Source organism: Conger conger, chromosome 12 (assembly GCF_963514075.1).
Source record: "Conger conger chromosome 12, fConCon1.1, whole genome shotgun sequence".
Classification (NCBI taxonomy): Eukaryota; Metazoa; Chordata; class Actinopteri; order Anguilliformes; family Congridae; genus Conger; species Conger conger.
In genome coordinates this window covers 44402310-44426721 of record NC_083771.1, presented here as the reverse complement: position 1 = coordinate 44426721, position 24412 = coordinate 44402310, and the positions used below count along the sequence as shown (strand labels likewise).

At 40.9% G+C, this 24412-nt stretch overlaps 1 protein-coding gene across 1 annotated transcript in view; it reads right to left on the bottom strand.

The window, feature by feature from the left end:
* Positions 1 to 21275, bottom strand: part of LOC133141604 (uncharacterized) — a 35763-nt gene extending 14488 nt beyond the window's left edge. The window contains exons 1-12 of the mRNA XM_061262169.1: positions 21082 to 21275; positions 20410 to 20748; positions 19663 to 20010; positions 18279 to 18380; positions 9100 to 9195; positions 8667 to 8753; positions 7159 to 7233; positions 4903 to 5019; positions 3001 to 3102; positions 1279 to 1350; positions 941 to 1033; positions 165 to 263 (exon numbers count right to left, since the gene is read on the bottom strand). Coding sequence (XP_061118153.1) covers positions 165 to 263; positions 941 to 1033; positions 1279 to 1350; positions 3001 to 3102; positions 4903 to 5019; positions 7159 to 7233; positions 8667 to 8753; positions 9100 to 9195; positions 18279 to 18380; positions 19663 to 20010; positions 20410 to 20748; positions 21082 to 21148 — 1597 coding nt within the window. The 5' untranslated portion in view covers positions 21149 to 21275. The remainder of the gene's footprint in view (positions 1 to 164; positions 264 to 940; positions 1034 to 1278; positions 1351 to 3000; positions 3103 to 4902; positions 5020 to 7158; positions 7234 to 8666; positions 8754 to 9099; positions 9196 to 18278; positions 18381 to 19662; positions 20011 to 20409; positions 20749 to 21081) is intronic.
* Positions 21276 to 24412: the final 3137 nt, after the last annotated feature.

The window sequence follows — 24412 nt, the reverse complement described above, 5'->3', positions numbered from 1 at the left end:
TTACTAGTTGTACAGTTACTCCTGATACAGAAAAATAATCATAAAAACAATGACAAATAATTCAAATTGGTTGTTTATGTGGATAAAATAGGAATAAAAACCAGTCCAAATCTATCAAGCTCCACAATCAATGATAAAAAGGCATTTATCAAATGATACTGTACCCCATGCAACATCATCATAATCATCAGTGTTGTGCTGAAAGACGACTGTGGCAGTCAGGATGTAGAGGAATGCAAAGAAACACATCCATACAGGGAGTTCTGCAGTAACACACATATCAGCTCATTAAAGTTGTGAACAAAGCATTTTATTTTTATACTTTTTCTGCCCTATTTTTCATTATTCAGACAGGGAGAAAGCAGAGGATTTATCAGGAAGGAAGGTCGATAGGTAGGTAGGTGGTTGGGTAGGTAGTTAGGTAGGCTGGTAGGTATATTTATATAGCACTTTACAGTGATAAAGGGGAACTGGTCTCAACCCCCACTAGTGTGCAGCTCCACCCGGGTGATGCAATGGCAGCGATTTTGTGCCAGAATGCTCTCCACACAACAGCTGAGGTGGAGAGGGAGAGGGCACATTTTTGGCCAATTAAATCAGACAGGTTGAATAAAAACCAGGGTTTGGAATTTAACCGGGACAAAGGGGAACCACCTACTATTTGCAAAGTGTGTCATGGGATCTCTAATGACCCCAGTGAGTCAGGACCTCGGTTTAACGTCTTGTCCGAAAGACGACGTCTCCAACAGCACAGTGTCCACGTCACTGCACTGGGGCATGGGGGTTGAAGACCAGGCCTACAGTCTGCTTATGTTGAATAATAATGTAATAATGGGGGTGAGAAGTCTCTTTATGAAAATGTGCAATACATCAGGGCAGACTAAGCTTAATCAACAGGACAAAAATGATTAAATATATCAACACAAACTAAATTCCATACCTTTATCGTTTTCCAAAGTGATGCCCAGAATTACAAAGCTCAATGCAATATCAAGAATGAGCCAAAGCAGAAGGAAGACTTTCTGACGCAAATCTGAAAGAAAGCCAAAGAAATCCTGCAATCAGCATGAAATCAGCAATTCATGACAAGATGAGTCCTAAGAGCTGTGAAGAAAAACCCGAAAACAGCAGTCAGTGACATCACCAGCAGCCTCCATAGTGCAGAATGGGAATATCATAAGCCAGCATACACAAACGGCACTGCAAATTGTATGGATTCAACATCCTCATTACAAATGAAAAGCCCATCATCAGTACAATGTAGCAAGTTATACTTACATCCACATCTTTTCAGCAAGCATGACATTAAGTCTTGGGCAAAAAGCAGTGCAAATTTCACTGTAACCAACACTGAAAAACAGAAAGGAACACAATAAAGATGTGTTATTAACTGATGCTGGTGAATCCCTTTGATTTAGGATATACACTCAGTGAACACATTATTAGGTATTTTAGACTTATTTTTTTTACTTCTTTACTTCTACTGCTGTAGACTATCCATTTCATGTTATGATGCGTTGTGTGTTCAGAGATGCTCTTCTACCACTGTTGTAATATGTGCTTATTTGTTTTACTGTTACCTTCCTGTCAGCTTTGACCAGTCTGGCCATTCTCCTCTCACATCTCTCATTAACAAGATGTTTCTGTCTGCAGAACTGCTGCTCACTGGATTTTTAAAAGTTTTTTTGCACCATTCTTTGCAAACTCTAGAGATCAGAGGAGATCCGAGGAGATCAGCAGTTTCTGAGATACTCAAACCACCAACAATCATTCCATGGTCGAAATCACTTTGATCAAAACTTTCCCCATTCTGATGGTTGATTTGAACATGAACTGAAGCTCCTGACCTGTATCTACATGACTGCACTGCTGCCACACAATTGGCTGATAATCGCATGAATAAGTAGGTGTAATAAAGTAAAAATGTTCTGAATAAAGTGCTTGGTGAGTGTACATATCTTTTACATGTTAAATATAGTAAAACACCTCTATTACTGAGAGATCATCAGTTACACTAAGAATATCTATCCAATCCCCATACACCAGGTTTATGGTTTATATTCTTAAGGTTTATAATCTCAAACATGTCTGTGTTCATAGACCTTAACAACTTATAAGTGCAGTTAACACATTTTTGCTGTCCGTCATTTAATTAAAAAATTACATTGACAGATGTATGGATTGTTAAGAATTAAAAACCATGTTATAAATTGAAAAAACACATACTGTGATACCTTTCATATATCTGTGATGAAGAAAGACTAAAAACACTGTCCCCTATTCATGTGCAGATAGTGATCAAAATGTAAACAAATATAAGCCAATGAAATCAAGACTCTAGCAGTGTCTTCCATGGAAGTAAATCAACTTGTGCACACTCTGTTGTGACAGAATTTTGATATTCTTCGAGAATATGCCAGAAAAGCTCTGGAGACCGTGAAGGCTGTTATATATGGACAAATCCAGTGCCATGTGTCATGATCTGTATTTTCTATGTCTGTGGTTCTGTCCAAGTCCCCAGTGTTTCACCTTTTGTTTCCCTCTGTGCTTTCTGTAGTCTGTTCATTCATGTCATTCATTCGTGTCACCTGTGTCCCACTTCTTGATTATCATGCACACCTTATTTCTCGTTTCCCTTCGTTACCTGTCTATTTAAACCTGTCTGTTCTGTTCGTTCTTTGCCAGATTGTAATGTGCTCGTGCCATTCTCTCCAGCTGATTCTCTGTCTGATCTGCCTGTGCGTCAACCCGTTTTGTGTACCTCTACCACTGCCTTTTGGATTCTCCTTCTGTTCGTGTTTGACCCGCTGTGTTTGGACTTTGTTTGGATTCCCAGTTTGTGACTTTGGGTTTCGTTTTTGTTTATCTGCCTGTTTGGACTATCTACTTGTTACCAAACTTTTGCCTGTGACCGTGACTACGTTTTGGCTTTCCTTTGTCGGGTCTGTTAGCCCTGTATGTAGTAGGTTTTTTTTGTTATGAATTATAAGGTCAACTTACCCAGTGCAAGAAAAATTTGACTACTCATGAGGATCGTAATGCACACCAATTGGGCATTGATGGCGATTTGTAGCAACAGAACCATAAGGAGAGGTTCTGTCCCTGTAAGCACAGAAAAGAACGGTGTTTGACACTTCCGGTTACAAAAGCATGTGGACACACATCTCAGTCTTGCCCTTCTGCTGCACAAATTAACATCACTAGGTCAGATGTGCATTTGGTCATGCTGTATAGGGACAGGTGGAACAGTTATGTGCAGAAGCATAAACATGAGAAACAGATGGATATTAATGAGAAACACAGGATTCCACTCATACAATCCACCAAGACAACCAGATCTTTACCAATCGATTTCTTAATTTAATCACCCGACGAACTGAAAAAATAGATGATGCAAAACATTAAGCACTGTGCTACAGGACTGCATTGATAAAGTATAAACTGAATGTGATTCTGACATTTTCCAATTTAAAGGGACTATACAAACTAATTTCAAATAATGCATCATTTGCATTACTGTTCAATTGCCATACCATGCCTACCATAGTAATGCTTAACTTACCATGCCTACACTATAAACCTTTACCTTACCTATCCTATTTAGGGCCTGTTAAGCACAGCACTGAGGACTCTACGCAGACCATGGGATAATCCAAGACAACACCAAAAACAGCAAGCAAAAGAATAGTTGGGAAAACAAGCAAAGGGTCAAAATCCAAGTAATCAAAGGGCTAAGGTACAAAACCAGAGGGCAAGGCAAAACTCGAAAATCTAAACCAAAGGGGTGTCTTTTATGAATCTCAGAAATAGGCATACAAAAACTCAGCACGATCAATGATCAACGTTCTGACAATGGATGAAGCGGAGACTGAGGTTTAAATACATGAGGGAAGTGACAATCTAGGCGGGGCTCGGGAGAAGGTGGGCTGCTGAACAAATAGACAACAGGTGGGGAAACATAATAGGGTAATAACACCAAAACACGGGGAGATGAAAACGCGGACTGGATGCACTTTAACAAACAGGTAAAACATACGTCTCCGGATTAAGGAGTAGACATTTGCATAGAATGAAGACGTAGTGATAGTCAGAGACAGGTGCGGACACTTCGCTGAAACTAAGCGAGTAATCAGGGATAGCATAGGGAGGCGGAATTATAGAACAGTGTGGAAAAACTAAGAGATTGCGTTAGTGAATTAGTTACGTGAATAATTCTAAACTACCCAATAAAAGTGACTGTTAGTTAGTTAGACAGACAGTAAGTGTATCAATCGGATTAGTACTGTACAATATCTAGATTAGTAGTAATTAGTAAGAATAGTGCTTTGCAACATTTAACTACCGAGAGAAGCAGGAAGTAAGAACTGCGAGATTGGAAGGAATGTTCAAATCCCGAAAACTACCGTATAGTGGGACACGCAGACAGGGGAGTGACTAGGCTGGTAAACAATCAGACGCAGACATAACAGGGGATCACGAATGAAAAACTGTAATGGAAAACAATAACCAAGGATGTATGAAAAATGAATAAATAACGAGAATAAACACTAATACAAACAGGACGGACACAGAAACATTACAGGGCCTGATCGTCCTACCTAATGCAGCAGCATGCTTTCACGGGAAGTTCAAGTTAATTATGATTGAAAAAAAGAAACAAACATAAAACCACGCAAAACAAAATCCTTGTGCATGGATGTGGATCCCACGTGCGGAAATCTTGCCTATTCATAACACATAGCAAGTCAATTGTATATAATAAACATACTTATTTAAGGCAAGGTTTGCACTATTTCATAATGCTGCAATATATCCCACTGGACATTTGCAGCCAATCACTGATAGTAAGAACATGTGTAACACATTTTGCAATATTGTGAAATGAAAAATGTATATTCTTACCAGAAGAGATCACTGCTGCGAATCCAAGTATTAATAGCAGCGTTCCAAGCATCATTCCACTGAGTACTTTATTTCCTGTTGTCACTGTAGGGTCTGTAAATAATGGCTGAAGAGCAACTGATTTGAAAAGAATTGAGAGATAATGAAATGGTGCACAGAACACTGACAGAACATTACAACAAAAGACAATTTAAAAAAGTTTGATTACCTTTCTTACACTGACCATAATGTCACAATTAAAATGAAAAAGTGTTCCATATACTCAGTATTTATTAACGTTTCCACCCTCAGGTTTTTGCTCAGGACAATAAGATCCTTGTTACAGACATTTCCGTAAAAAAAAAAAAAAAAAATTATTGGCAATTATTACATATTATACAATTATTCATTTATCATGTCAATTGTCGCCAATCAAGCATTTTAATAGAAGTAAAAATTAATAAGTTAATCATTCTTTGGTGAAAAGGCCAAGACATGGAATATACTGCACATTCTACACATTTGAACATTAGGGTCATCACAGCCGGGAAGCTGTATAAATATACAGTCTCTTCAAACTCCAGAAACCTTCATATTTATCGTCAGAACAATATTTATAATCACTTCACCTCCCCTCCAATACATTATTATCCAAAGGAACTATGGTGGTCTTTTTCAGCATTTTTATTGCGTTCACATGGATCACGGTAGACAGCAAACCGGATGTTATTATAGTGGACGAGATCACCGTGGTACAATTTGATTTGACGGCAAAGAACTCCATCCATGGCTATTGTAGGAATGTAGTCCTTTGTGAAGTAAACTTATAGTCCAAAATTCAGTTCAATAACAATTCATTAATAGAGCAAAATAGTCTTGATTGCAGTATGAAACATACCAAGTAAAAGCAAGGCAGAGCAGTTACTAAGAAGTGTTGTGTGGCTACAAGCTTTATACCCCACAATGCAGGTTCCTGTCCCTGATTGGGTAACAGACATTGTTACCTATATATGTGACGTGGAAACTGTTCATTGTCACCAAAGCATATCAGTAAACTCCCGTATGGTTGAGGTGTAAGGTGAGTATCCTAGAACACTGAAGCAGGACATTTATTCTTCCATCCATCCATCCATCCATCCATTATCTTAACCCAAACAGCTGTGACACAATGCAATTAGACCACACAAAACCTACAATACGTGGAAATGTAAAATTACGAGGCCTTTTTTTCTCTCCGTGTCAAATCTGCCTGTATTATAGGACACATCACCATAGGAATGTACAGTACTGTGCAAAAGTCTTAGGCACCTGTATAACATTCTGTACAGATAAGATTCTTTAAAAAAGAATTCAATGAAATAAATGTTCTACACAATTTACATTACATTTTAGTAATTTGGCAGAATAGTTAAAAACTGAATCAAATCAATATTTTTTGGGACCACCCTTTGGCGTTAAAACTGCATCACTTCTCTGAGATAGCCAACGCTGTCCAGGAGTTCTTTAAGACAATCAGCAGGGAGGTTGTTCCAAGCATGTAGTGGCCTGTAGCGTAGTGGTTAAGGTACATGACTGGGACCCGCAAGGCTGGGGGTTCAAATCCAGTCATAGCTGCAATAAGATCCACACAACCACTGGGCCCTTGAGCAAGGCCCTTAACCCTGCATTGCTGCAGGGGGGGATTGTCGCCTGCTTAGTCTAATTAACTGTATGTCACTCTAGATGAGAGAGTCTGACAAATGCCATTTATGTAATGTAATGTTGGAGAACTTGCCACAGTTCTTCTGCAGACTTTGGTTGGCTCCTTGCTTCTGACAGCCTTGATAAAGTTTTTGTGTAAAAAGTAGTCAATTGCTTCCAGTAATATGTTACCTTTTAAAATTAAATACAAAAATGTCTCTGTAAAATTAAATCTTTTGGAAAATGAAAATCATGAAAATTTGGAAATCAAAAATGTGTTCTTTTATACTAACATACACACAAAAATTAACATATATATCATAAAGTATAAGGTGCCTAAGACTTCTGCACAGTACTGTATATATTATCCCACAGCTGGAGAGGGCCATCAAAAATTCCAGTCGAATGGGGGACCCTAACTACACCCCTGCTACCATAATAATCTGGTCTACTTCAGCAAAGCCATACACAGCTGAAGGAATAATAAATTATTCAAATGTTAAAAATCATCCCGACAACTAAACCATGTCATATAATAAAGAAAATGCAACCCATGTTGTAAAGGCACTAAAATAATTGTATGCAGTATGTACTCACCAGAATTGTACCCTGCTGTAATGACAAACATCTCCAATGGCACAGCCAATTTCGAGACGCTAATGTGACATGGACCTGTAAAAAGAAACCAGTCATTTTAAGAGTAAGATGGTGGTTTGAATGTGACATTTGCCAGTTGTCTTTAGGCAAAAATAACAAAATACAATGCATACTTTTTTATTTTAAAACATATTTTTCTAAGCCTAAATTTCCCATGATAAAAGTTTACCCAACTGTCTTGGTGTGGAAACAAGAACGGTCAATTAGCTATGATTGACAGACCGTGCTCCCACTTTCCACACATTATTGTTTGTTACCATAGCTACTTCCATGATACGCGCTTATCTTGGGAGACTGAATTTTCACAAGCTAGCTAACGTAGTATATCAAGTATTAGTATGCGACATGGCTCAGGCAGTAAGAGCAGTCGTCTGGCAGTTGGAGGGTTGCCGGTTCGATCCCCCGCCTGGGCTGTGTCTAAGTGTCCCTGAGCAAGACACCTCACCTCCAAATTCTCCTGACGGGCTGGTCAGTGCCTTACATGGCAGCCAATTGCCGTGAGTGTGTGTATGAATATACACTCTCTTCAAACTCCAGAAACCTTTATCGTCAGAACAATATTTATAATCACTTCACCTCCCCTCCAATACATTATTATCCAAAGGAACTATGGTGGTCTTTTTCAGCATTTTTATTGCGTTCACATGGAATCACAGTAGACAGCAAACCGGATGTTATTATAGTGGACGAGATCACCGTGGTACAATTTGATTTGACGGCAAAGAACTCCATGGGTGAATGTGAAGCATCAATTGTACAGCGCTTTGGATAAAGGCACTATATAAATGCCAACCATTTACCAAGTATTGATAGACAAGGTAAGAACGAATACTTATCCAATGATCATTTTTGCTAGATAACTCGACAAGTTAGGATAAAAGCACGACTATAATGTCCTTATGAAAACAACTAGCTAGCTAGATAATGCTACATGAATATAACCAGAAAAGGTCTACGGGTCCTTAAGTGAACCTAACCTTAGTCAAATATTTACATTGTCTTGCCTGGAGGCCAGCAGTGCAAACTGTGGGTCAGGAGTTATAGGGGAGGGATAAGGAGAGTGGTTATCCTCTCCTTACGCACTACAAGGAGAACATTCTGGTTGACAATAGGACGATAAATTTCAAAAGGCTTACTTCTCCAAAAAAGGGTTAGGTGATTGGTTCATCTCTGTACTTATTTCCAAATTGTAATCTTGCCTTCCATTGCATCTTGTGGTATAGTAGCTTCAAAATGGCTTGCTTTAATCCCAAAGACAGCTCTCTGGTCTTCATGCAGGTTTAAAATTAGCTCACTAAACAGAATGCCTCACTATGAAGGACTTTTGATAAGCCTTGATTTTTAAGCTAAGAAAAAAATATTGGATATGGACATAAAATCTTGTGATGTAGGAGGCAGAATTGTGTCATTATGATAATAAACTACTGCATTATGAAATAAAAACATACCAGGAGGTTTATATGGAGACATCTTAAATATCCTTAGGATCCTCATGAGATTCATAACAGAGCAAACATAAGCCTCTCGAAAGGAACCTGCAAAATAAAATGGACATCAGAACACCAGCAGTGCCAAGACTGCAGCTCTGTATTTCTTACTTATCAGTTTTATTCTTTTCACTTATTTTCGCGACAGTTTGGAATGGCTACTCCACGGGACCCTGCAGAAAGTATGGTAACGGTCAAGTGATTAGTGGTTTCTTATTCATCTGTGCATTCACACTGATGCTGCAATCTCTGCAGCTGATGCAGGGGAGTCTGTGGTGTTAAAATAATCAGGCGGGTGTTTTGGGGAGGATTGCATGTCTACACTCTCCATAGTCAAGGATCACAACATGAACACTGTTAGAATAACTGCACAAAGCAAAGCAGGCAGACTTACCTTCAATTGTACCCCATAAGGCGAATGCGATGGATATCAGGATGCATGGAACTGAGACGTGGATGTAATATAGCAACAGAGCCCTGTTGCTTTCATCTAAGAAGTAAGAACAAGTCAGAATTAACACACATGTACTTGCACACATTATTTGAGATATGGAACAATATTTTTATTAATCATGTGCTGGGTCATAACAGTGCTAAGATAAGTATTTAGGGAATATGAGGAATTCCCTAAAATATAAAATGTATTTTCTTTTATGAATTTATTTCAGATCTTTCCCCTTTTCTCCCAATTTTGTTGGCAATTGTACCCTATCTATATCAATTACGCATTGTAGGGACTACAACTTCCACACTCCCATAGGAGAATTCTGCGACGTCCACCACGAATGACGTCTAACTTGGTTCAGCCAATCCCGTAATGGCGGGAGCAATAAACGGTCCCGTATAAGAGCAAGACACGTTCTTGGGATCTTTCTTCTGCTTCTTCTGTTCTTCTGCTTCTTCTCTTCGACGCACCCCTTTTGGCCAGTCGCTTCAGCTCATCTGCTCCGAGACTCGGACAGAGGCTGAATGCTGCACAGCGCACTACCAGGCCTACGGACACACCCAGTTACCTCGCGGTAACTACGTGGCCTATAGTGAGTGGAAATTGTTGTACGCGGAACGCTACATCAGTTTACCCCAATAAAGCCCAACAACGAAACAGCAACGAACTTTTACACCTGGAAAAGGACCAGCGGATCAGACGACAACGCGCTCGGACACCATTCACAGCACCATCGCCGCTTCTACAAGGACAGCATGTCTTTTGGATCCAGCAATGCGTATGGACTCAGTAAGAAAACAAACATTCAGGCATAGCCAGTGTTTAGTTTAGTCTTAACTGTTTTTGTGAATCTGTGTTTCAATATTTACCATCCAACCATTGTAATGTGTTTCGTTAGCTACATATATATGTACGTGAATTGATTCGCCGTCTTTTGCGCATATATAGAGTAAAACTACGCAAGTAGTCCCTTCTCACAGCTAACTCTAACTCATTACCACACCCAGAACTCTAGCGACACGCGCGCTTGCGCGCGCCACACACACGCACACACACATACCAAACTAAATTTCCTTACTAACTTCCCGTTAGTTTATCTGTTATGTGTTTGTATGTTTGTTTAATAAATATATTTTATTAAACCCCGGTGTCCGTTTTGGAATCGCATAGACATGAGAGCCGAGTTAAAGCAGTCTTTCGAAGAACTTCCAACCTTCAGGTTTTTCAGGTATGTTTAATCATTAGTATTGGTTATTTTAATTATTAATTAAAATACTAAATTTGTGGTTAGATATTCCTGATAATAGTAATTTTATGAGACTGATTACCTTTTGCAGTTATACTGCTACACAACGTTTAACTGGCGCCCCGGTTTCGTAGAGAGTAAAATCCCTGCGTAATTTGGAGTCCCGTGCGAGGACCCCTACATATTTTGGTGCCCCGTGTGAGGAAGACTAGCTTTGGCTCAAATTTCATGTCTTGTGACTTCATAACGAATTCCCCATCCTAATTTGGAGCTCTGCGTGAGAAAGACGAGCTTTGGCTCATGTCACGTGCCTCCAGAACGAATTCTCGGCATTCTTTCTCAGCTAAATTGCCACCAGTGCAATCTTTTGAAAATACCGCTAGATGTCACCCTTGTACCATTTTTGAAAGCCTGCATGAGCCGCTTTCTCAATATACTGCCCCCTCGTGTAACATTGTGGCATTACATTCGTAATCTTACACGGTAGTTTGTTGATTGGCATTTACCTTCCGGTATAATACGTATTATCAATAATAGTATTATTAGCCGCACTGTATTATTAATTATAATTACTTGGTCAAAGTAATTTTAATAATTAATTGAATTTTACATTTAAATCCAAATTTAATTGTAATTTCAACCAATCACATTCTGGTATTTAGGATTAATGTGATCAGCATCACAGTTCCTATTTTACGGTCTGAATATCCGCCATATGTTTGTTCATTTTGCTGTTGTTGCATTGCAGTACCGCTAGTGCAACTCGAGTCCCTGTGTGATGCTATAGCTACCTTGTACTATAGTTATAGAGAATATTCAAAGAGCGTTTTAAATTCTTTATCCTTCATCACAACTTGTATGTTGGATTGTGATATTGGGAAACAATTCATTGCCAACTGTTAGGAGCTCAAGGCCCTTGTCAAATTGTTAACTTCAAGAGTACCCTCTTAAGTTACTGATTTTAGCTTTTAGCTTTATTTGGCTTGAGATATGGAACCCATATCTATTGATGAGTACCTTTCCTTTTTAGCCCAAGGTTTAGCACCTGGCTACATAGCTTTCCTGAATCAGATGAACCTCACTGATTGTAGGAAAGAAATGTTCTCATTAATCAACGAGAAAGGTCACTCCCCCAACCATTCAAAAGACCCAATTCTAAGTTGTCTGGTCTTGAATTTTGCCAGACAGATTAGTCTTGCTCTTCAGAGCAACAAAAACTTAGACTCAGAGATGGCATACCTCAGAGGACAACACACCAGTGTTTTACTTGAGCTTCAAACTGTTGGCAAGAAAGCAGTACAATACTTGCGTGATCTGCATTCAGCCGAATCAGATCTTTGTTCCTACAGAGAGGAATTATTTCAGTTGAAGAGTAGATGCCACAAGCTACTGCATCCACTCTCTTCTGTAAGCCTGCTTTCTCAGGCTTGCCCAACTCCAGCTTCTCCTGCTTCCTCCTTACACCACAAGGCAGGGGAAGGGGGGTCACAAATTGATTCGGGTTTGTCAGATCCCGGTTCCACAGCTTGCTCTGATGGAGACTCGTCAGTCTCCTCAGATTGCAGTGCTGTTGACCACCCATGCAATGGTTTGCCCACCTCTTCCCTGGAGAGGGAAAGGGGGGACTCCGTCCCAACGGTGGTCCATCTCCGCAAGGGAGAAACAGTCAGGCAAGTACAGGACTGCACCTTCCATGCCCACCCCTCTCATGAGGAGGTCAGGGAACCCTCCCGTGGACACGGTAGAGGAGATCTAACGTTATTAATTGGGCACACAAAAAGCAACGCTAATCCCGCTAGCTTTCCCTCTATAACTGAGAGGATAGGTGACAGCTCTGTACAGTACACTGACAGTGACAATTCATCTTCTGCCAACCATTGTGAGAATGACTGTTTTGTAGCTCCGCCCCCTAAACCAAACCGAGGACGTCGAGCTCCGCATGAAACGCATTCACATTCAAATGTGATTTCAGGCTCTCCTTCTCCAAACAGGCAGACTAGTGCAACTTCACATGGTCTTCGCTTTGAGGAGCTAGAGGCCATGGCGAAGTATGTCCACACATTTGACCCCAAGGACTCTGAATTTAACATTCAGAGTTACTTGAGAGAAGTTGACTACTGTCTCTCGGATCTGCCCAGGGCAACCGATCGAGAAAAGGTACGACTTGTATGGAAAACCTCTACCAGAGAGATCCATACATTTATGGAACAACTTCCACCACAGGTTCGTTCCAGCTATCCCAAGGTTTGTGAAGCGTTGGTAGCTGAGTACCTGCCACGGTTTGATCAGGCCACAGCCATGATCAAATCTGTGGAGGTTAAACATAGCCGTACAGAACGACCAAAAGACTTTTACCAACGTCTTAAACATGCTTTTTTCCAGGGCAGAAACGGACCAGGCTTAGATGAAGATCAAGCCTTCAAATCCCTTTTTGTGCACAACCTGCACCCCTGTGTCCGAACTCATGTTTCACTGTTTTCAAGGGGCCAACACTCAGCCCTTGAATTAAGAAATGAAGCCCAAATGGTCTGGGACACTTTAAGGATTGTGCCCAGGAACGAGGTATTGGAAACAGCTAAGCACGTTGTTCCAACCAAGCCTGCCGGCACTTCCCAAGTTGCCCCATTAAAATCTAATGGCTCAAAACAACGGCATGTGAGTAAGTTCCCGGTTAAGAGCCACCATGGTCGCTTCTCACACTCTGATTCCAGCCGGAATTGGAGAGAAGACCGACCCGGTAGGCCCAAGCCTCAGAGTCACCAGCATGACTCTGATAGGGAAGATACCTTGTCTGAAGAGAGCTTCTTCAGTTCCTCTGAGGACAACTAAAGCCTCTAACCTTTGTTCAGTAGTGTGTATGCCTTGAGTAACCACTCCAAAGAGCTATCTGGTCTTGTTCAACCTCCATCAAAAGACGTTGAATAAGACTGATCTATAGCCGTGGTCTCTTCACAGGCAGACTCCCAGCTGAAGCTTTGACCACTTTCTTTTGCACACCTTTCCTACCAAAGGGGGGTGGCAAAATAAACTGGTAGTTTATAGCAGCCACTTAGATTTGCATGTAGCAGCAGCAAACGCAGATCGTAAGTAGGTACTGTAGAGTTAAATCCGACACCTGTTATAACTCGTAAACGTTCATTGCTTCTTTCTACACCTACTGAACCATCGTAAAGTATTGCATGTAGAAACTACAGTGTAATCTTTACAAGTATATTGCCACACCCCAGTGTGCCTTACTCCACCTCTTCCCCAAGCAAGACAAGACCACTTGTGAGCTTACCACATCATTTAGAAATGAGACCACCTCTCCATTTCCTTCCTGATGACACAGCCATAAGGTTAAGCTTGGATACAGAAAGCTGCCCTAATTTGAAAATGCCCCCACATATTTCAGATGACAACCCTCATCAGCAACCTGACTGTAGGGACTAGAACAATTGGTCAGTCTGAACAAGACTTCCAAAAAGGCTACAGCCTCTCCATCCTAGACCCCTACATCATCTGAACATTTTCATGGCTGGGTCATTCCTGTTGGTGCTCCACCTTCTGGACACCATCCAATAACTAACAAAACACCTGAACTAACAAAACGACTAACCCTTTCACCAAGGTTTCTCATGTTTTGTGACAATGTATTCACTGTTCGACCTTAGTGTTTCACATTGTTTGTATCATGTGTTTTAGACCAGTTTAGTTAATTGTTGATAAATGCCTGGATGTTTGTCAGTCAATTGTGAACTGTGTTACCGACCCAATGTACTTGACCTGTGGACTGTGAACTGACTTTTGTGCTCTCGAGGAACACTGGCTTCAGCCGCATCCTGAGACCACAGGGGGGATGTAGGGACTACAACTTCCACACTCCCATAGGAGAATTCTGCGACGTCCACCACGAATGACGTCTAACTTGGTTCAGCCAATCCCGTAATGGCGGGAGCAATAAACGGTCCCGTATAAGAGCAAGACACGTTCTTGGGATCTTTCTTCTGCTTCTTCTGTTCTTCTGCTTCTTCTCTTCGACGCACCCCTTTTGGCCAGTCGCTTCAGCTCATCTGCTCCGAGACTCGGACAGAGGCTGAATGCTGCACAGCGCACTACCAGGCCTACGGACACACCCAGTTACCTCGCGGTAACTACGTGGCCTATAGTGAGTGGAAATTGTTGTACGCGGAACGCTACATCAGTTTACCCCAATAAAGCCCAACAACGAAACAGCAACGAACTTTTACACCTGGAAAAGGACCAGCGGATCAGACGACAACGCGCTCGGACACCATTCACAGCACCATCGCCGCTTCTACAAGGACAGCATGTCTTTTGGATCCAGCAATGCGTATGGACTCAGTAAGAAAACAAACATTCAGGCATAGCCAGTGTTTAGTTTAGTCTTAACTGTTTTTGTGAATCTGTGTTTCAATATTTACCATCCAACCATTGTAATGTGTTTCGTTAGCTACATATATATGTACGTGAATTGATTCGCCGTCTTTTGCGCATATATAGAGTAAAACTACGCAAGTAGTCCCTTCTCACAGCTAACTCTAACTCATTACCACACCCAGAACTCTAGCGACACGCGCGCTTGCGCGCGCCACACACACGCACACACACATACCAAACTAAATTTCCTTACTAACTTCCCGTTAGTTTATCTGTTATGTGTTTGTATGTTTGTTTAATAAATATATTTTATTAAACCCCGGTGTCCGTTTTGGAATCGCATAGACATGAGAGCCGAGTTAAAGCAGTCTTTCGAAGAACTTCCAACCTTCAGGTTTTTCAGGTATGTTTAATCATTAGTATTGGTTATTTTAATTATTAATTAAAATACTAAATTTGTGGTTAGATATTCCTGATAATAGTAATTTTATGAGACTGATTACCTTTTGCAGTTATACTGCTACACAACGTTTAACTGGCGCCCCGGTTTCGTAGAGAGTAAAATCCCTGCGTAATTTGGAGTCCCGTGCGAGGACCCCTACAGCATGTTATCCAGGAAATACCGCACACATACGACCACGTCCCCCGGCAGCACGAACGGATCTAACGATCCGGAGAGCGACACGCCTTCTTCTCCAGGCCGCATCGTCTCCATGTGACTGTGACTCCGAGGCGATCGGGGCTGTTGTTGTATGCGGTGAGCCTCCCCCCGCTGAGTCCTCCCTCCTCCCTCGGGGCGGCGAGCCAATTATGCCGCTCCCCGTGACCCGGCCAAACTCATCCTTTTGGCCCTGCGGTGTGCAACTGCAATGAACTGAACCGCAACAGCAAGGTTCGCTGCATCTTAGCCTGTTGCACCACCGCGGCTTAAAATGTATTTTATAACCAATATGCCCGGTTGTTTATATTCTCAGAGGCTAGCTTACCTTCTCTTTGTAGAATATCTCAAGAACTTACAAGGTTGGTTTGATTGAAATGAGATCATACGTCAAAGTAGAGCTAATTGGCCCAAATGCAAAAAAAATTAATGGATTTTACAGTCTGAAGGCAGTAGAAACAGTGTGTGCAAGTCAAATTCCCAATTTCACAAAATTGTGCTCTTAAGATTCAGAAAAATTGCTTGTTTGTGTCAATGAACCATTCATATCTTTTAAATATCATCACAAATGAGTGCACTCACAGTTCCCTTGCCTCAAGCTCCCATAATTCATTGCAGGCACTCACTCAGCACTTTATTAGGAACATTTTTACTTTATTACACCTACATATTCATGTGATTTTCTAATCAGCCAATTGTGTGGCAGCAGTGCAATCATGTTGATACAGGTCAGGAGCTTCAGTTAATGTTCAAATCAACCATCAGAATGAGGAACAAAATTGACTTTGACCGTGGAATGATTGTTGGTGGCAGACATGGTGGTTTCAGTATCGCATAAACTGTTGATCGCCTGGGATTTTCACAGAATGTGAATTCACAGGTTTGCAAAGAATGGTGCAAAAAACAAACAAAAAAAATCCACTGACAGAAATGCCTTGTTAATGAGTGATGTCAGAGGAGAATGGCCAGACTGGTCAAAGCTGCCAGCAAGGTGACAGTAATGCAGATAACCACACATTACAACAGTGGTATGCAGAAGTGCAGCTCTGAGCACACAACGCATCATAACTCTACGTGGATAGGCTACATGGCTCAGGCAGTAAAAACAGCCCCTGCCCGGGCTGTGTCGAAGTGTCCCTGAGCAAGACACCTAACCCCCAAATGCTCCTGATGAGTTGGTCGGGGCCTTGCATGGCAGCCAATCGCCGTCGGTGTGTGAGTGTGTGTATGAATGGGTGAATGGGTGAATGGAGAAGCATCAATTGTACAGCGCTTTGGATTAAGGCGCTATATAAATGCCTGCCATTTGCCATTTGCTACAGCAGTAGAAATAAAAAAAATAAGTTGAATAAATACTGCTCACTGAGTCTAAATTCATAAAAATGAAATAAGCTATTTGATAAGACTACTTCCACAATAATGGTAAATAACAACCCCTCGCCCCCTTGTTACAGGAGTCCCCCAGGGCTCAGTCCTCGGACCCCTCCTCTTCTCCATCTACACGAGATCCCTTGGCCCCGTTATCTCTGCTCATGGCATCTCCTATCATTGTTATGCCGATGACACCCAACTCTTTCTCTCTTTCCCCCCATCAGACACACAGGTCTCTACCCGTATCTCCACCTGCCTGAGAGACATCCAGAGCTGGATGGGCAACCACCATCTAAAGCTCAACCCAGATAAGACGGAGGTGATCTTCATCCCTGCTTTTACCTCTCCCTTCTCTGATTTCTCCATCTCACTAGGGGATACCACAGTGACCTCATCCCCTAGTGCATGAAACCTTGGAGTGGTGATGGACAACAGGCTATCCTTCTCCAAGAACATCGGTGACCCGGGCGTGCAGGTTCTTCCTGTACAACATCCGGAGAATCCGACCCTTTCTCACCACCTACTCCACTCAGCTCCTTGTTCAAGCAATGGTCCTGTCCCGCCTGGACTATTGCAATTCTCTGCTGGCTGGCCTTCCAGCATCTGCCATCAGACCCCTACAACTGATCCAGAATGCTGCAGCCCGTCTGGTATTCAATGTTCCCAGACATTCACATGTCACCCCCCTGCTCAGCAACCTCCACTGGCTGCCTGTTATGGCTCGCATCAAATTTAAAACTTTGGTGCTCGCATACCAGGCAGTTAAAGGATCAGCCCCCGTGTATATTCAATCGCTTATCAAGACCTATACACCAACAAGACCCCTCCGTTCTGCCACTTTGTGCTGTCTGGCGCCTCCCCCTCGCCACACCTGCTCTTCACGCTCACGACTGCTGTCTGTCCTGGCCCCACGGTGGTGGAATGACCTCCCGGTGGATGTCAGAACGGCAGAGTCTCTGACCTCCTTCAAGCGCAGACTGAAGACCCATCTCTTCAGGCTATACCTTTCCCTCCCCTTAGACCATAATGGCACTTATGTATAGATATTGTATAGGTATTGTGTTTTTATTGGCTGTTGTTGTATTCTAGCTGCCAACAGTGGTATGCTAGTTTGAATGTTGATTGTACTCTTCAAGGGTTCTGAATTTCTGTATGTTTACACTAGGACTCGGAACTGTACTGTCCTCTCAGGTCTACTTTTGCACTTGTTCTTGTGATTGATTTGCACTTTGTTGTATGTCGCTCTGGATAAGAGCGTCTGCTAAATGCCACGTAATGTAATGTAATGTAATGTAACAATATGTGGATTTGACTAGGTGCAGAGTATTCTTCCATCAATTCCCAGTCCATTTGTGCATATTTAAATATACTGCATATATGTATATATTTCATGAAAAATACTGCAAAATACAGCAAGAGCTGCATTTTATCATCCATTCAGTGGCAAATTATATGAAGTGAGTTCATACCTACCTTGATTTTGTATACATCGAAGAACAGGAATGCAGATAAAAACTGCAAAAACTGCAGCAGCCACAGATAAAACCAGGGTGCTTATATGCCAATTGGAAAAACCTGTGACAAAGAGTTAAATGAATCAAAGGCTGAACAGAAGAACGTCAGGTGGCATTGTTGGAAAAGGCATGATTTTGTCCTATTTCTTCTTCCTCTGTAAGGGAAATGTGTTTTTACAACAACTTTTTATTGCCAAACCGGCAATGTAGCATTCTGTCAGCACAGTGAGGACTGAGTAAGATGTGCTCATTATATCCAGTGGTTATAATGTCAAGACAGGAGTTTGTTAACAGTGTAGTTATGAAAAATGGGAGTGGCTAAATTACTATTTGCAGATTGCATTTGTATGTTTCTTGACTTTTTCCCCGAAAAGATGTGAGAAGATATGAGGTTGTGGGCTGAAAACGCAGAAGAGCTTAGAAGAGCTTGTCACAGAGGAATAGTCGAGTGAACAACATCCTGAAGTCTGATATACCAGCCTTTCTTCAATATGTCGGCAGACCTTGGATTGGGATCTATACAAGTTGTAATTGAGTGGTAGAGACAGCCCTCCAGGTAATGTTTTGTGTTGGATGGTTTCTAGTTTAATTTTGGGATGTTTGCCTTTCCAAATAAAACATTAAACACTAACACTTACATTAAAGTATCTCTAGGGGGAGTCCAATATTTATCTTATGGGGTAGAGGAAAGATGGAACCATTTCTGGAGATCAGCCTCTATTTGTTGAAAAATATTTTGAAAGTTGTTTAGGGCATTGAACTGGAGTGAGGGATGGATATGAACACCAAGGCTTTAATTATTGGCTTATGTGAGGGCAGGGCATTTTTACTTTACTAGTTAAGGGGCATCATCGCAGATTTTGTACAGTTCATCGGGCAATGTGTAACATTTCATGGCCGCAACCTTTGCTAGTACTGTACTGAACTGGTTGACTGATATGTCCTAGAACTCTACTGATTATTTTTAAAATCCTAAGTCTCCCCTACTGGTGAAGTGTCCTTAACAAAAAAAAACCACAGATTTCAGACTGAAGTATAGGCCTATAGTTTTATAACTTGAAGATCTGCATGCATCACCAAAACATTGCTTCATGAAGATCATTCATGCTCAGTACACTGCAATATTGTTGTATGGTTTATGGATGGCTGACATTATTTGCATACATTTTTTGCCTGACTGAAATGTTTTAATGATTACTATTTGAATGTTAGACAGTAATGACAAAACATACTGGATGAGAAATATGCTTATTTCACTATTAAAACATTACACTCTATGTGTTTTCCCCTTTTCTGATAAATGTAATATTTGGAATGAATTAGTATGCGATCACATTCCTTACCCGGTTCTTGTACGTATGCCGTTGCATTGACTGATTCTCTGTCTGTATGGACTTTGCACATGAATTCCCCTCTGTCTTCAGTTTTTACATCCCTCAGTTTCATTGAGAAGTTGCCTTTGGGAATCTCCTCACTGAAGAACTCAGCACGCCCTCTGAATCTCTCAGGCTGTGACTCCGGTCTGTACTGCCCCTCCATGAACAGCAGCACCTGGATTTCTTCATTTGTCTTCATCCACTCTACTTCTAACTCTCCGAGAGGAACATGGGTGTCCACTGAGCAGTTCAGAATCACATCTTCACCAGCATATGCAAATACAGGCACGTCTGCACCAGTCACCGCCAGCCACTCTGAAAAACACAAGTAACTTTTTTTTGCTATTTATTTTTAACAGGGTGTGGCAAATTTCACCTTCGTGCTCCATTATGCATGTAAAATAATACTTCCTGTTCATTTTATTTTCAGCAAAATGGCTAATTCAGTTTGTTGTCTAATAAATTGAATGCACCATTGAAATAAGTAGCCTGTAGCCTAATGTAGCCACAATAAGCCCCAGTGTAGCCACAATACGATCCACGCAGCTGTTGGGCACTTGAGCAAGGCCCTAACCCTGCATTGCTACAGGGGGCATTGTCCTCTGCTTAGTCAACTGTAAGTTGCTTTGGATGAAAATGTCAGCAAAATAACAAATTATTATTATTATCCTTCTCAAAATGTTAGACCGCATAAAAGGTGGTGGGGCTACTTACCAGTGTCTATTGTCACATTTGCTTCACTAGACTCTTGTTCAGTTTGAACTACACACTTGTGCATCCCTTTGTCTTCGGTGGTTACATTCCTAAGCAGCAGAGAGAAGTTTCCTTTGGAGATTTCTTCAGTGAAAAACTCGGCCCTGCCGCTGTACGCTGGGCTCTGTGATTCTGGCCGACTCTCTCTTCCCAGGAACAGATGTACCAGGCTTCCAGAATCCCTCATCCACAGCACCACCAGCTCATGCAGAGGTATTGGGGTATCCACAGAGCAGGGCAACGTCACAGACGCCCCCAGCTGGACAAGTAGTGGCATCGCAGGACCTCGCACTAACAAACCTGAGACCAGAACAGATCACTTTGAACTCAGAATGCGTGCACTGCAAAAACCTAGAAATTCATTAGCACGTTATGAAACGAAAAATAATTTAGAATATATGTCACATCGCAATAGGATACATTTGTTCTGTTAATCTGGAAAATAATGAAAAATGAAACTGAATTATTTCGGAAATAATAATGTCGGAATCGAAACGTTTTTAAATCTGTAGGTTAATACGCTGTCGACATACAGAGATGTTTAATTCCAGAAAATCCGAAAAAAATCGTTTAAACCTGAGATATTTTTCTGATGAAACACCAGATATCGCCGTACTATGACATATCAATTACCTTCAGTCCTGATAGCGCAAATCAGCGACAGAAACCACGAAAGAACTCTCATCTTGATCTTCATCATTATGTCTACATAAGCCTGGCCATTCCAATAACGCAAGACAAAAATATTATTTTAACTTATACTTTCACTTGTATGGCTCCCGCGCCTTTAGTACATGTAACACACACACACACACAAAATACTAGTATACCTGCAGACCGATGAGCAGGAAGTAAAGCTGGGTGTATACTTGAATAACAGGAATAACTAGGGAACATAGATCAGCAATTTTAGCATCGGCATAAGCCTAGGCCAAGTCAGTAAAGTTGTCATCGGCATGTCATAAACTAGAAGAGAGGCATGATTAGACTATCATTTAAATAATAGAATGTGTTATTTAGCTGGAGCTTTTATCCAAAACGATTGAGAGTGAATTAGATTTAGTGGGGCCAATCCCCCCTGGAGCAATGTGGGGTTGGGGGCCTTGCTCTTTTTTACATATTTTATTGTGCAATAAAGTGCAATACAGGGCCACAAAATAATCAGACATTCAAAACAGAAAAGAACCAAACAAACAAAATAAAAACGAACCGCAGACAACCAGAGAGGACGGAAATAATAATATATATATATATTTATATAATAAAAAAGAAACATGAAAAAAATTAAAAAGTAAAACTGTAATGTGTGAAATTGGTGCAGAGGATACGAATTTAGGGAATCAATGAATGGATTCCAGATTATGTCAAAGTCAGCGGTTTGTTTTTTTAATTGAGGCAGATAGTTTTTCCATTGATATGTATTTGATAAGTAGATTTTTTCAAAGTGTAATATTGATTGTGTTCCTTGATTTCCAATTGATGAGTATAGTTTTCTTGGTGATGACTAGGGCTGGAGAGTATCCTGCTGGATCTGTTGTTTACGTTTATGTTGGATAAGTCTCCAAATACGCAGAGTGGAGGGGAGAGTGGGATGTGGCAGCCCAAACACCCTTGCACCCCCTTATCTCTCTGACCTTCTTCACAACTACACCCCAACTCACACTCTCCGCTCCTCCTCAGCTGGCCTCCTGTCTATCCCCACCACCCGACTCTCTACTATGGGTGCTCGAGCATTCAGCTCTACAGCACCCAGGCTCTGGAACTCTCTACCCATACACATCCGCCATGCAGAGTCACTGTCATCTTTCAAAAAACTTCTCAAAACTCATCTGTTTACTCTTGCATACCCCATATCTCGCCCCCCCGCTGACGTTGAAACGCCATTTGCTGTGGCAATTAGAACCAATTTTCAACCAATGAGCTTGAATTATTGTAAAGCTATACAATGTTTTGATACAGAGTGCCGGCCCATCAACTGCATATTTTGAAGCCCGAATTTAAGGACTATAAGCACAGACAGAGGGTGAGTCAACACGTAAGTGAGCCTTTTTCAATGACAGGAAGGGATTTACAATGGTCTTGTAACAATGTTTTAGCACTAAAATCTTACCTATTGTTCCTTTAATACCTGACATTCAGTAATAACATTACCGAGTGTGCAGTGCTTCATGAGATGTGTGGACACAGGGAGGATCTTTCACCACAGAATCTGTCAAGATCCTTCAAAACCTTCATTCTGTGGAACTTTATTGCTCGCTGCAGTTCAAATTGAAAAGTTAGAGTTCAAGTCTGCAGACTAAGATGACATTTGCAACATTCATTTTTCATCCAGTGAACTATTTCTTGGTTGATAAATAAGTTTGCCGAGGATTATTTAATTTTTTAAATTTTGATCCTGTTGTGGCCCAGATTGAGATTCTTGTTCTTTGATCTCTGATATGTGTGGACCAATAACGTATGCTCTGTACCACATTTCCCAGGATGCTTTGCAAATTAAACCTCTTAACGTCTTAACTAGAAACTGTGCAAGATGTCATCTTGAGGACTGCAGTAATGCTACCTTGTGGATAGACTGACTCCTGTGTGCTGTTCCCTACTCTGGTCGAGAGAGAGGTACCATCTCTACAGCTTCCTCTAGGATCTACAAAGAGAATTATACATGAATTATGTTACTTTAACATAATATAACATAACATAAGAGCTTCATGTTGGAAAGTGGGGACAGCTGAATATTCAAAGAGGTCCACGGACTTACATTTTGATTCAAGTCAGTGTCAAGATTTTCTCATTTATTTCTGTTTTAATTTGTAACCATAAACCCTCTCTCTGCTGCGCCTTGTCTGTTTTCTTGATGAAGAAAAATAAATTTGAAATTTATCCTAATAACACGAGGAGAGATCATTTCCTGACACAGAGATGCAGAGATGATGTAAGAGACCGGCCTTGTCTTCGGCTGCTCTGGACAAACATCCAGTCTCCTCTTATTATCAGTAAAAACTAAAACCAAACGTCATTGTTAGAACACACAGTGAAAGCTATTTAGAGATTGTCATAATTATTACCATTCATTTAGAAGGTTTTACATGATCAATTCCTTTTACAGTGAGGATATTAGAGGATTTTACATTATCAATTCATTTTACAGTGAGGATATTTGAAGGTTTTACATTATCAATTCATTTTACAGTGAGGATATTAGAAGGGTTTACATGATCAATTCATTTTATAGTGAGGATATTAGGTTTTACATTATCAATTCATTTTACAGTGTCCCTTGGCCTTGTGACCTAAATGTGATTGTACTGTAATACCTTTGTAAATAGCTCTTCTTGCACTTTTTGTAATTTATACACTTTTTTAATTCTTGTCATTATTTACACTGAATGCACTCGACACCCATCATACATTTACATTTTACATTTCAGTCATTTGGCAGACACTTTTAATCCAAAGCGAGTTACAAGTGCATAGGTTCTTCCACAAGTTAAAGCAACACATCCATCAACATATATGTTACGCACTCCCTCCTACCCTTAGACACCAGAGGGACGTAACATTTGTCATTTTGCATGTAGGATCTTCCCATTGTTTTAAATTATTTTTCTTAAGTTATATTTCTTAAAGTATGCTAAATTATAAATACAATGGGAAAGACCGACCAAGACCAAGCTTCTTTGATGAAGAAGGATTCGCTGAACATTAATATGTCAGCAAGAAATACCAAATACTTTCATCCTTTTCTGAAACGAGGTCAAATATACGGCTAGTTATCAACACACTAACTCAATTGTAAAGTATTTACATTGAATTCATATATTTGCGACAGAAAAATGCAACAAACAGAAGAACAGTCTTGTTTCATGTACAGCTAGTAATCAAAAACCAGAAATCAAATGGAAGATGTACCATTAGACTGCCATTACCCGTGCCTTCTAAGGGTGTGGGAGCACTTAATCAATGATGG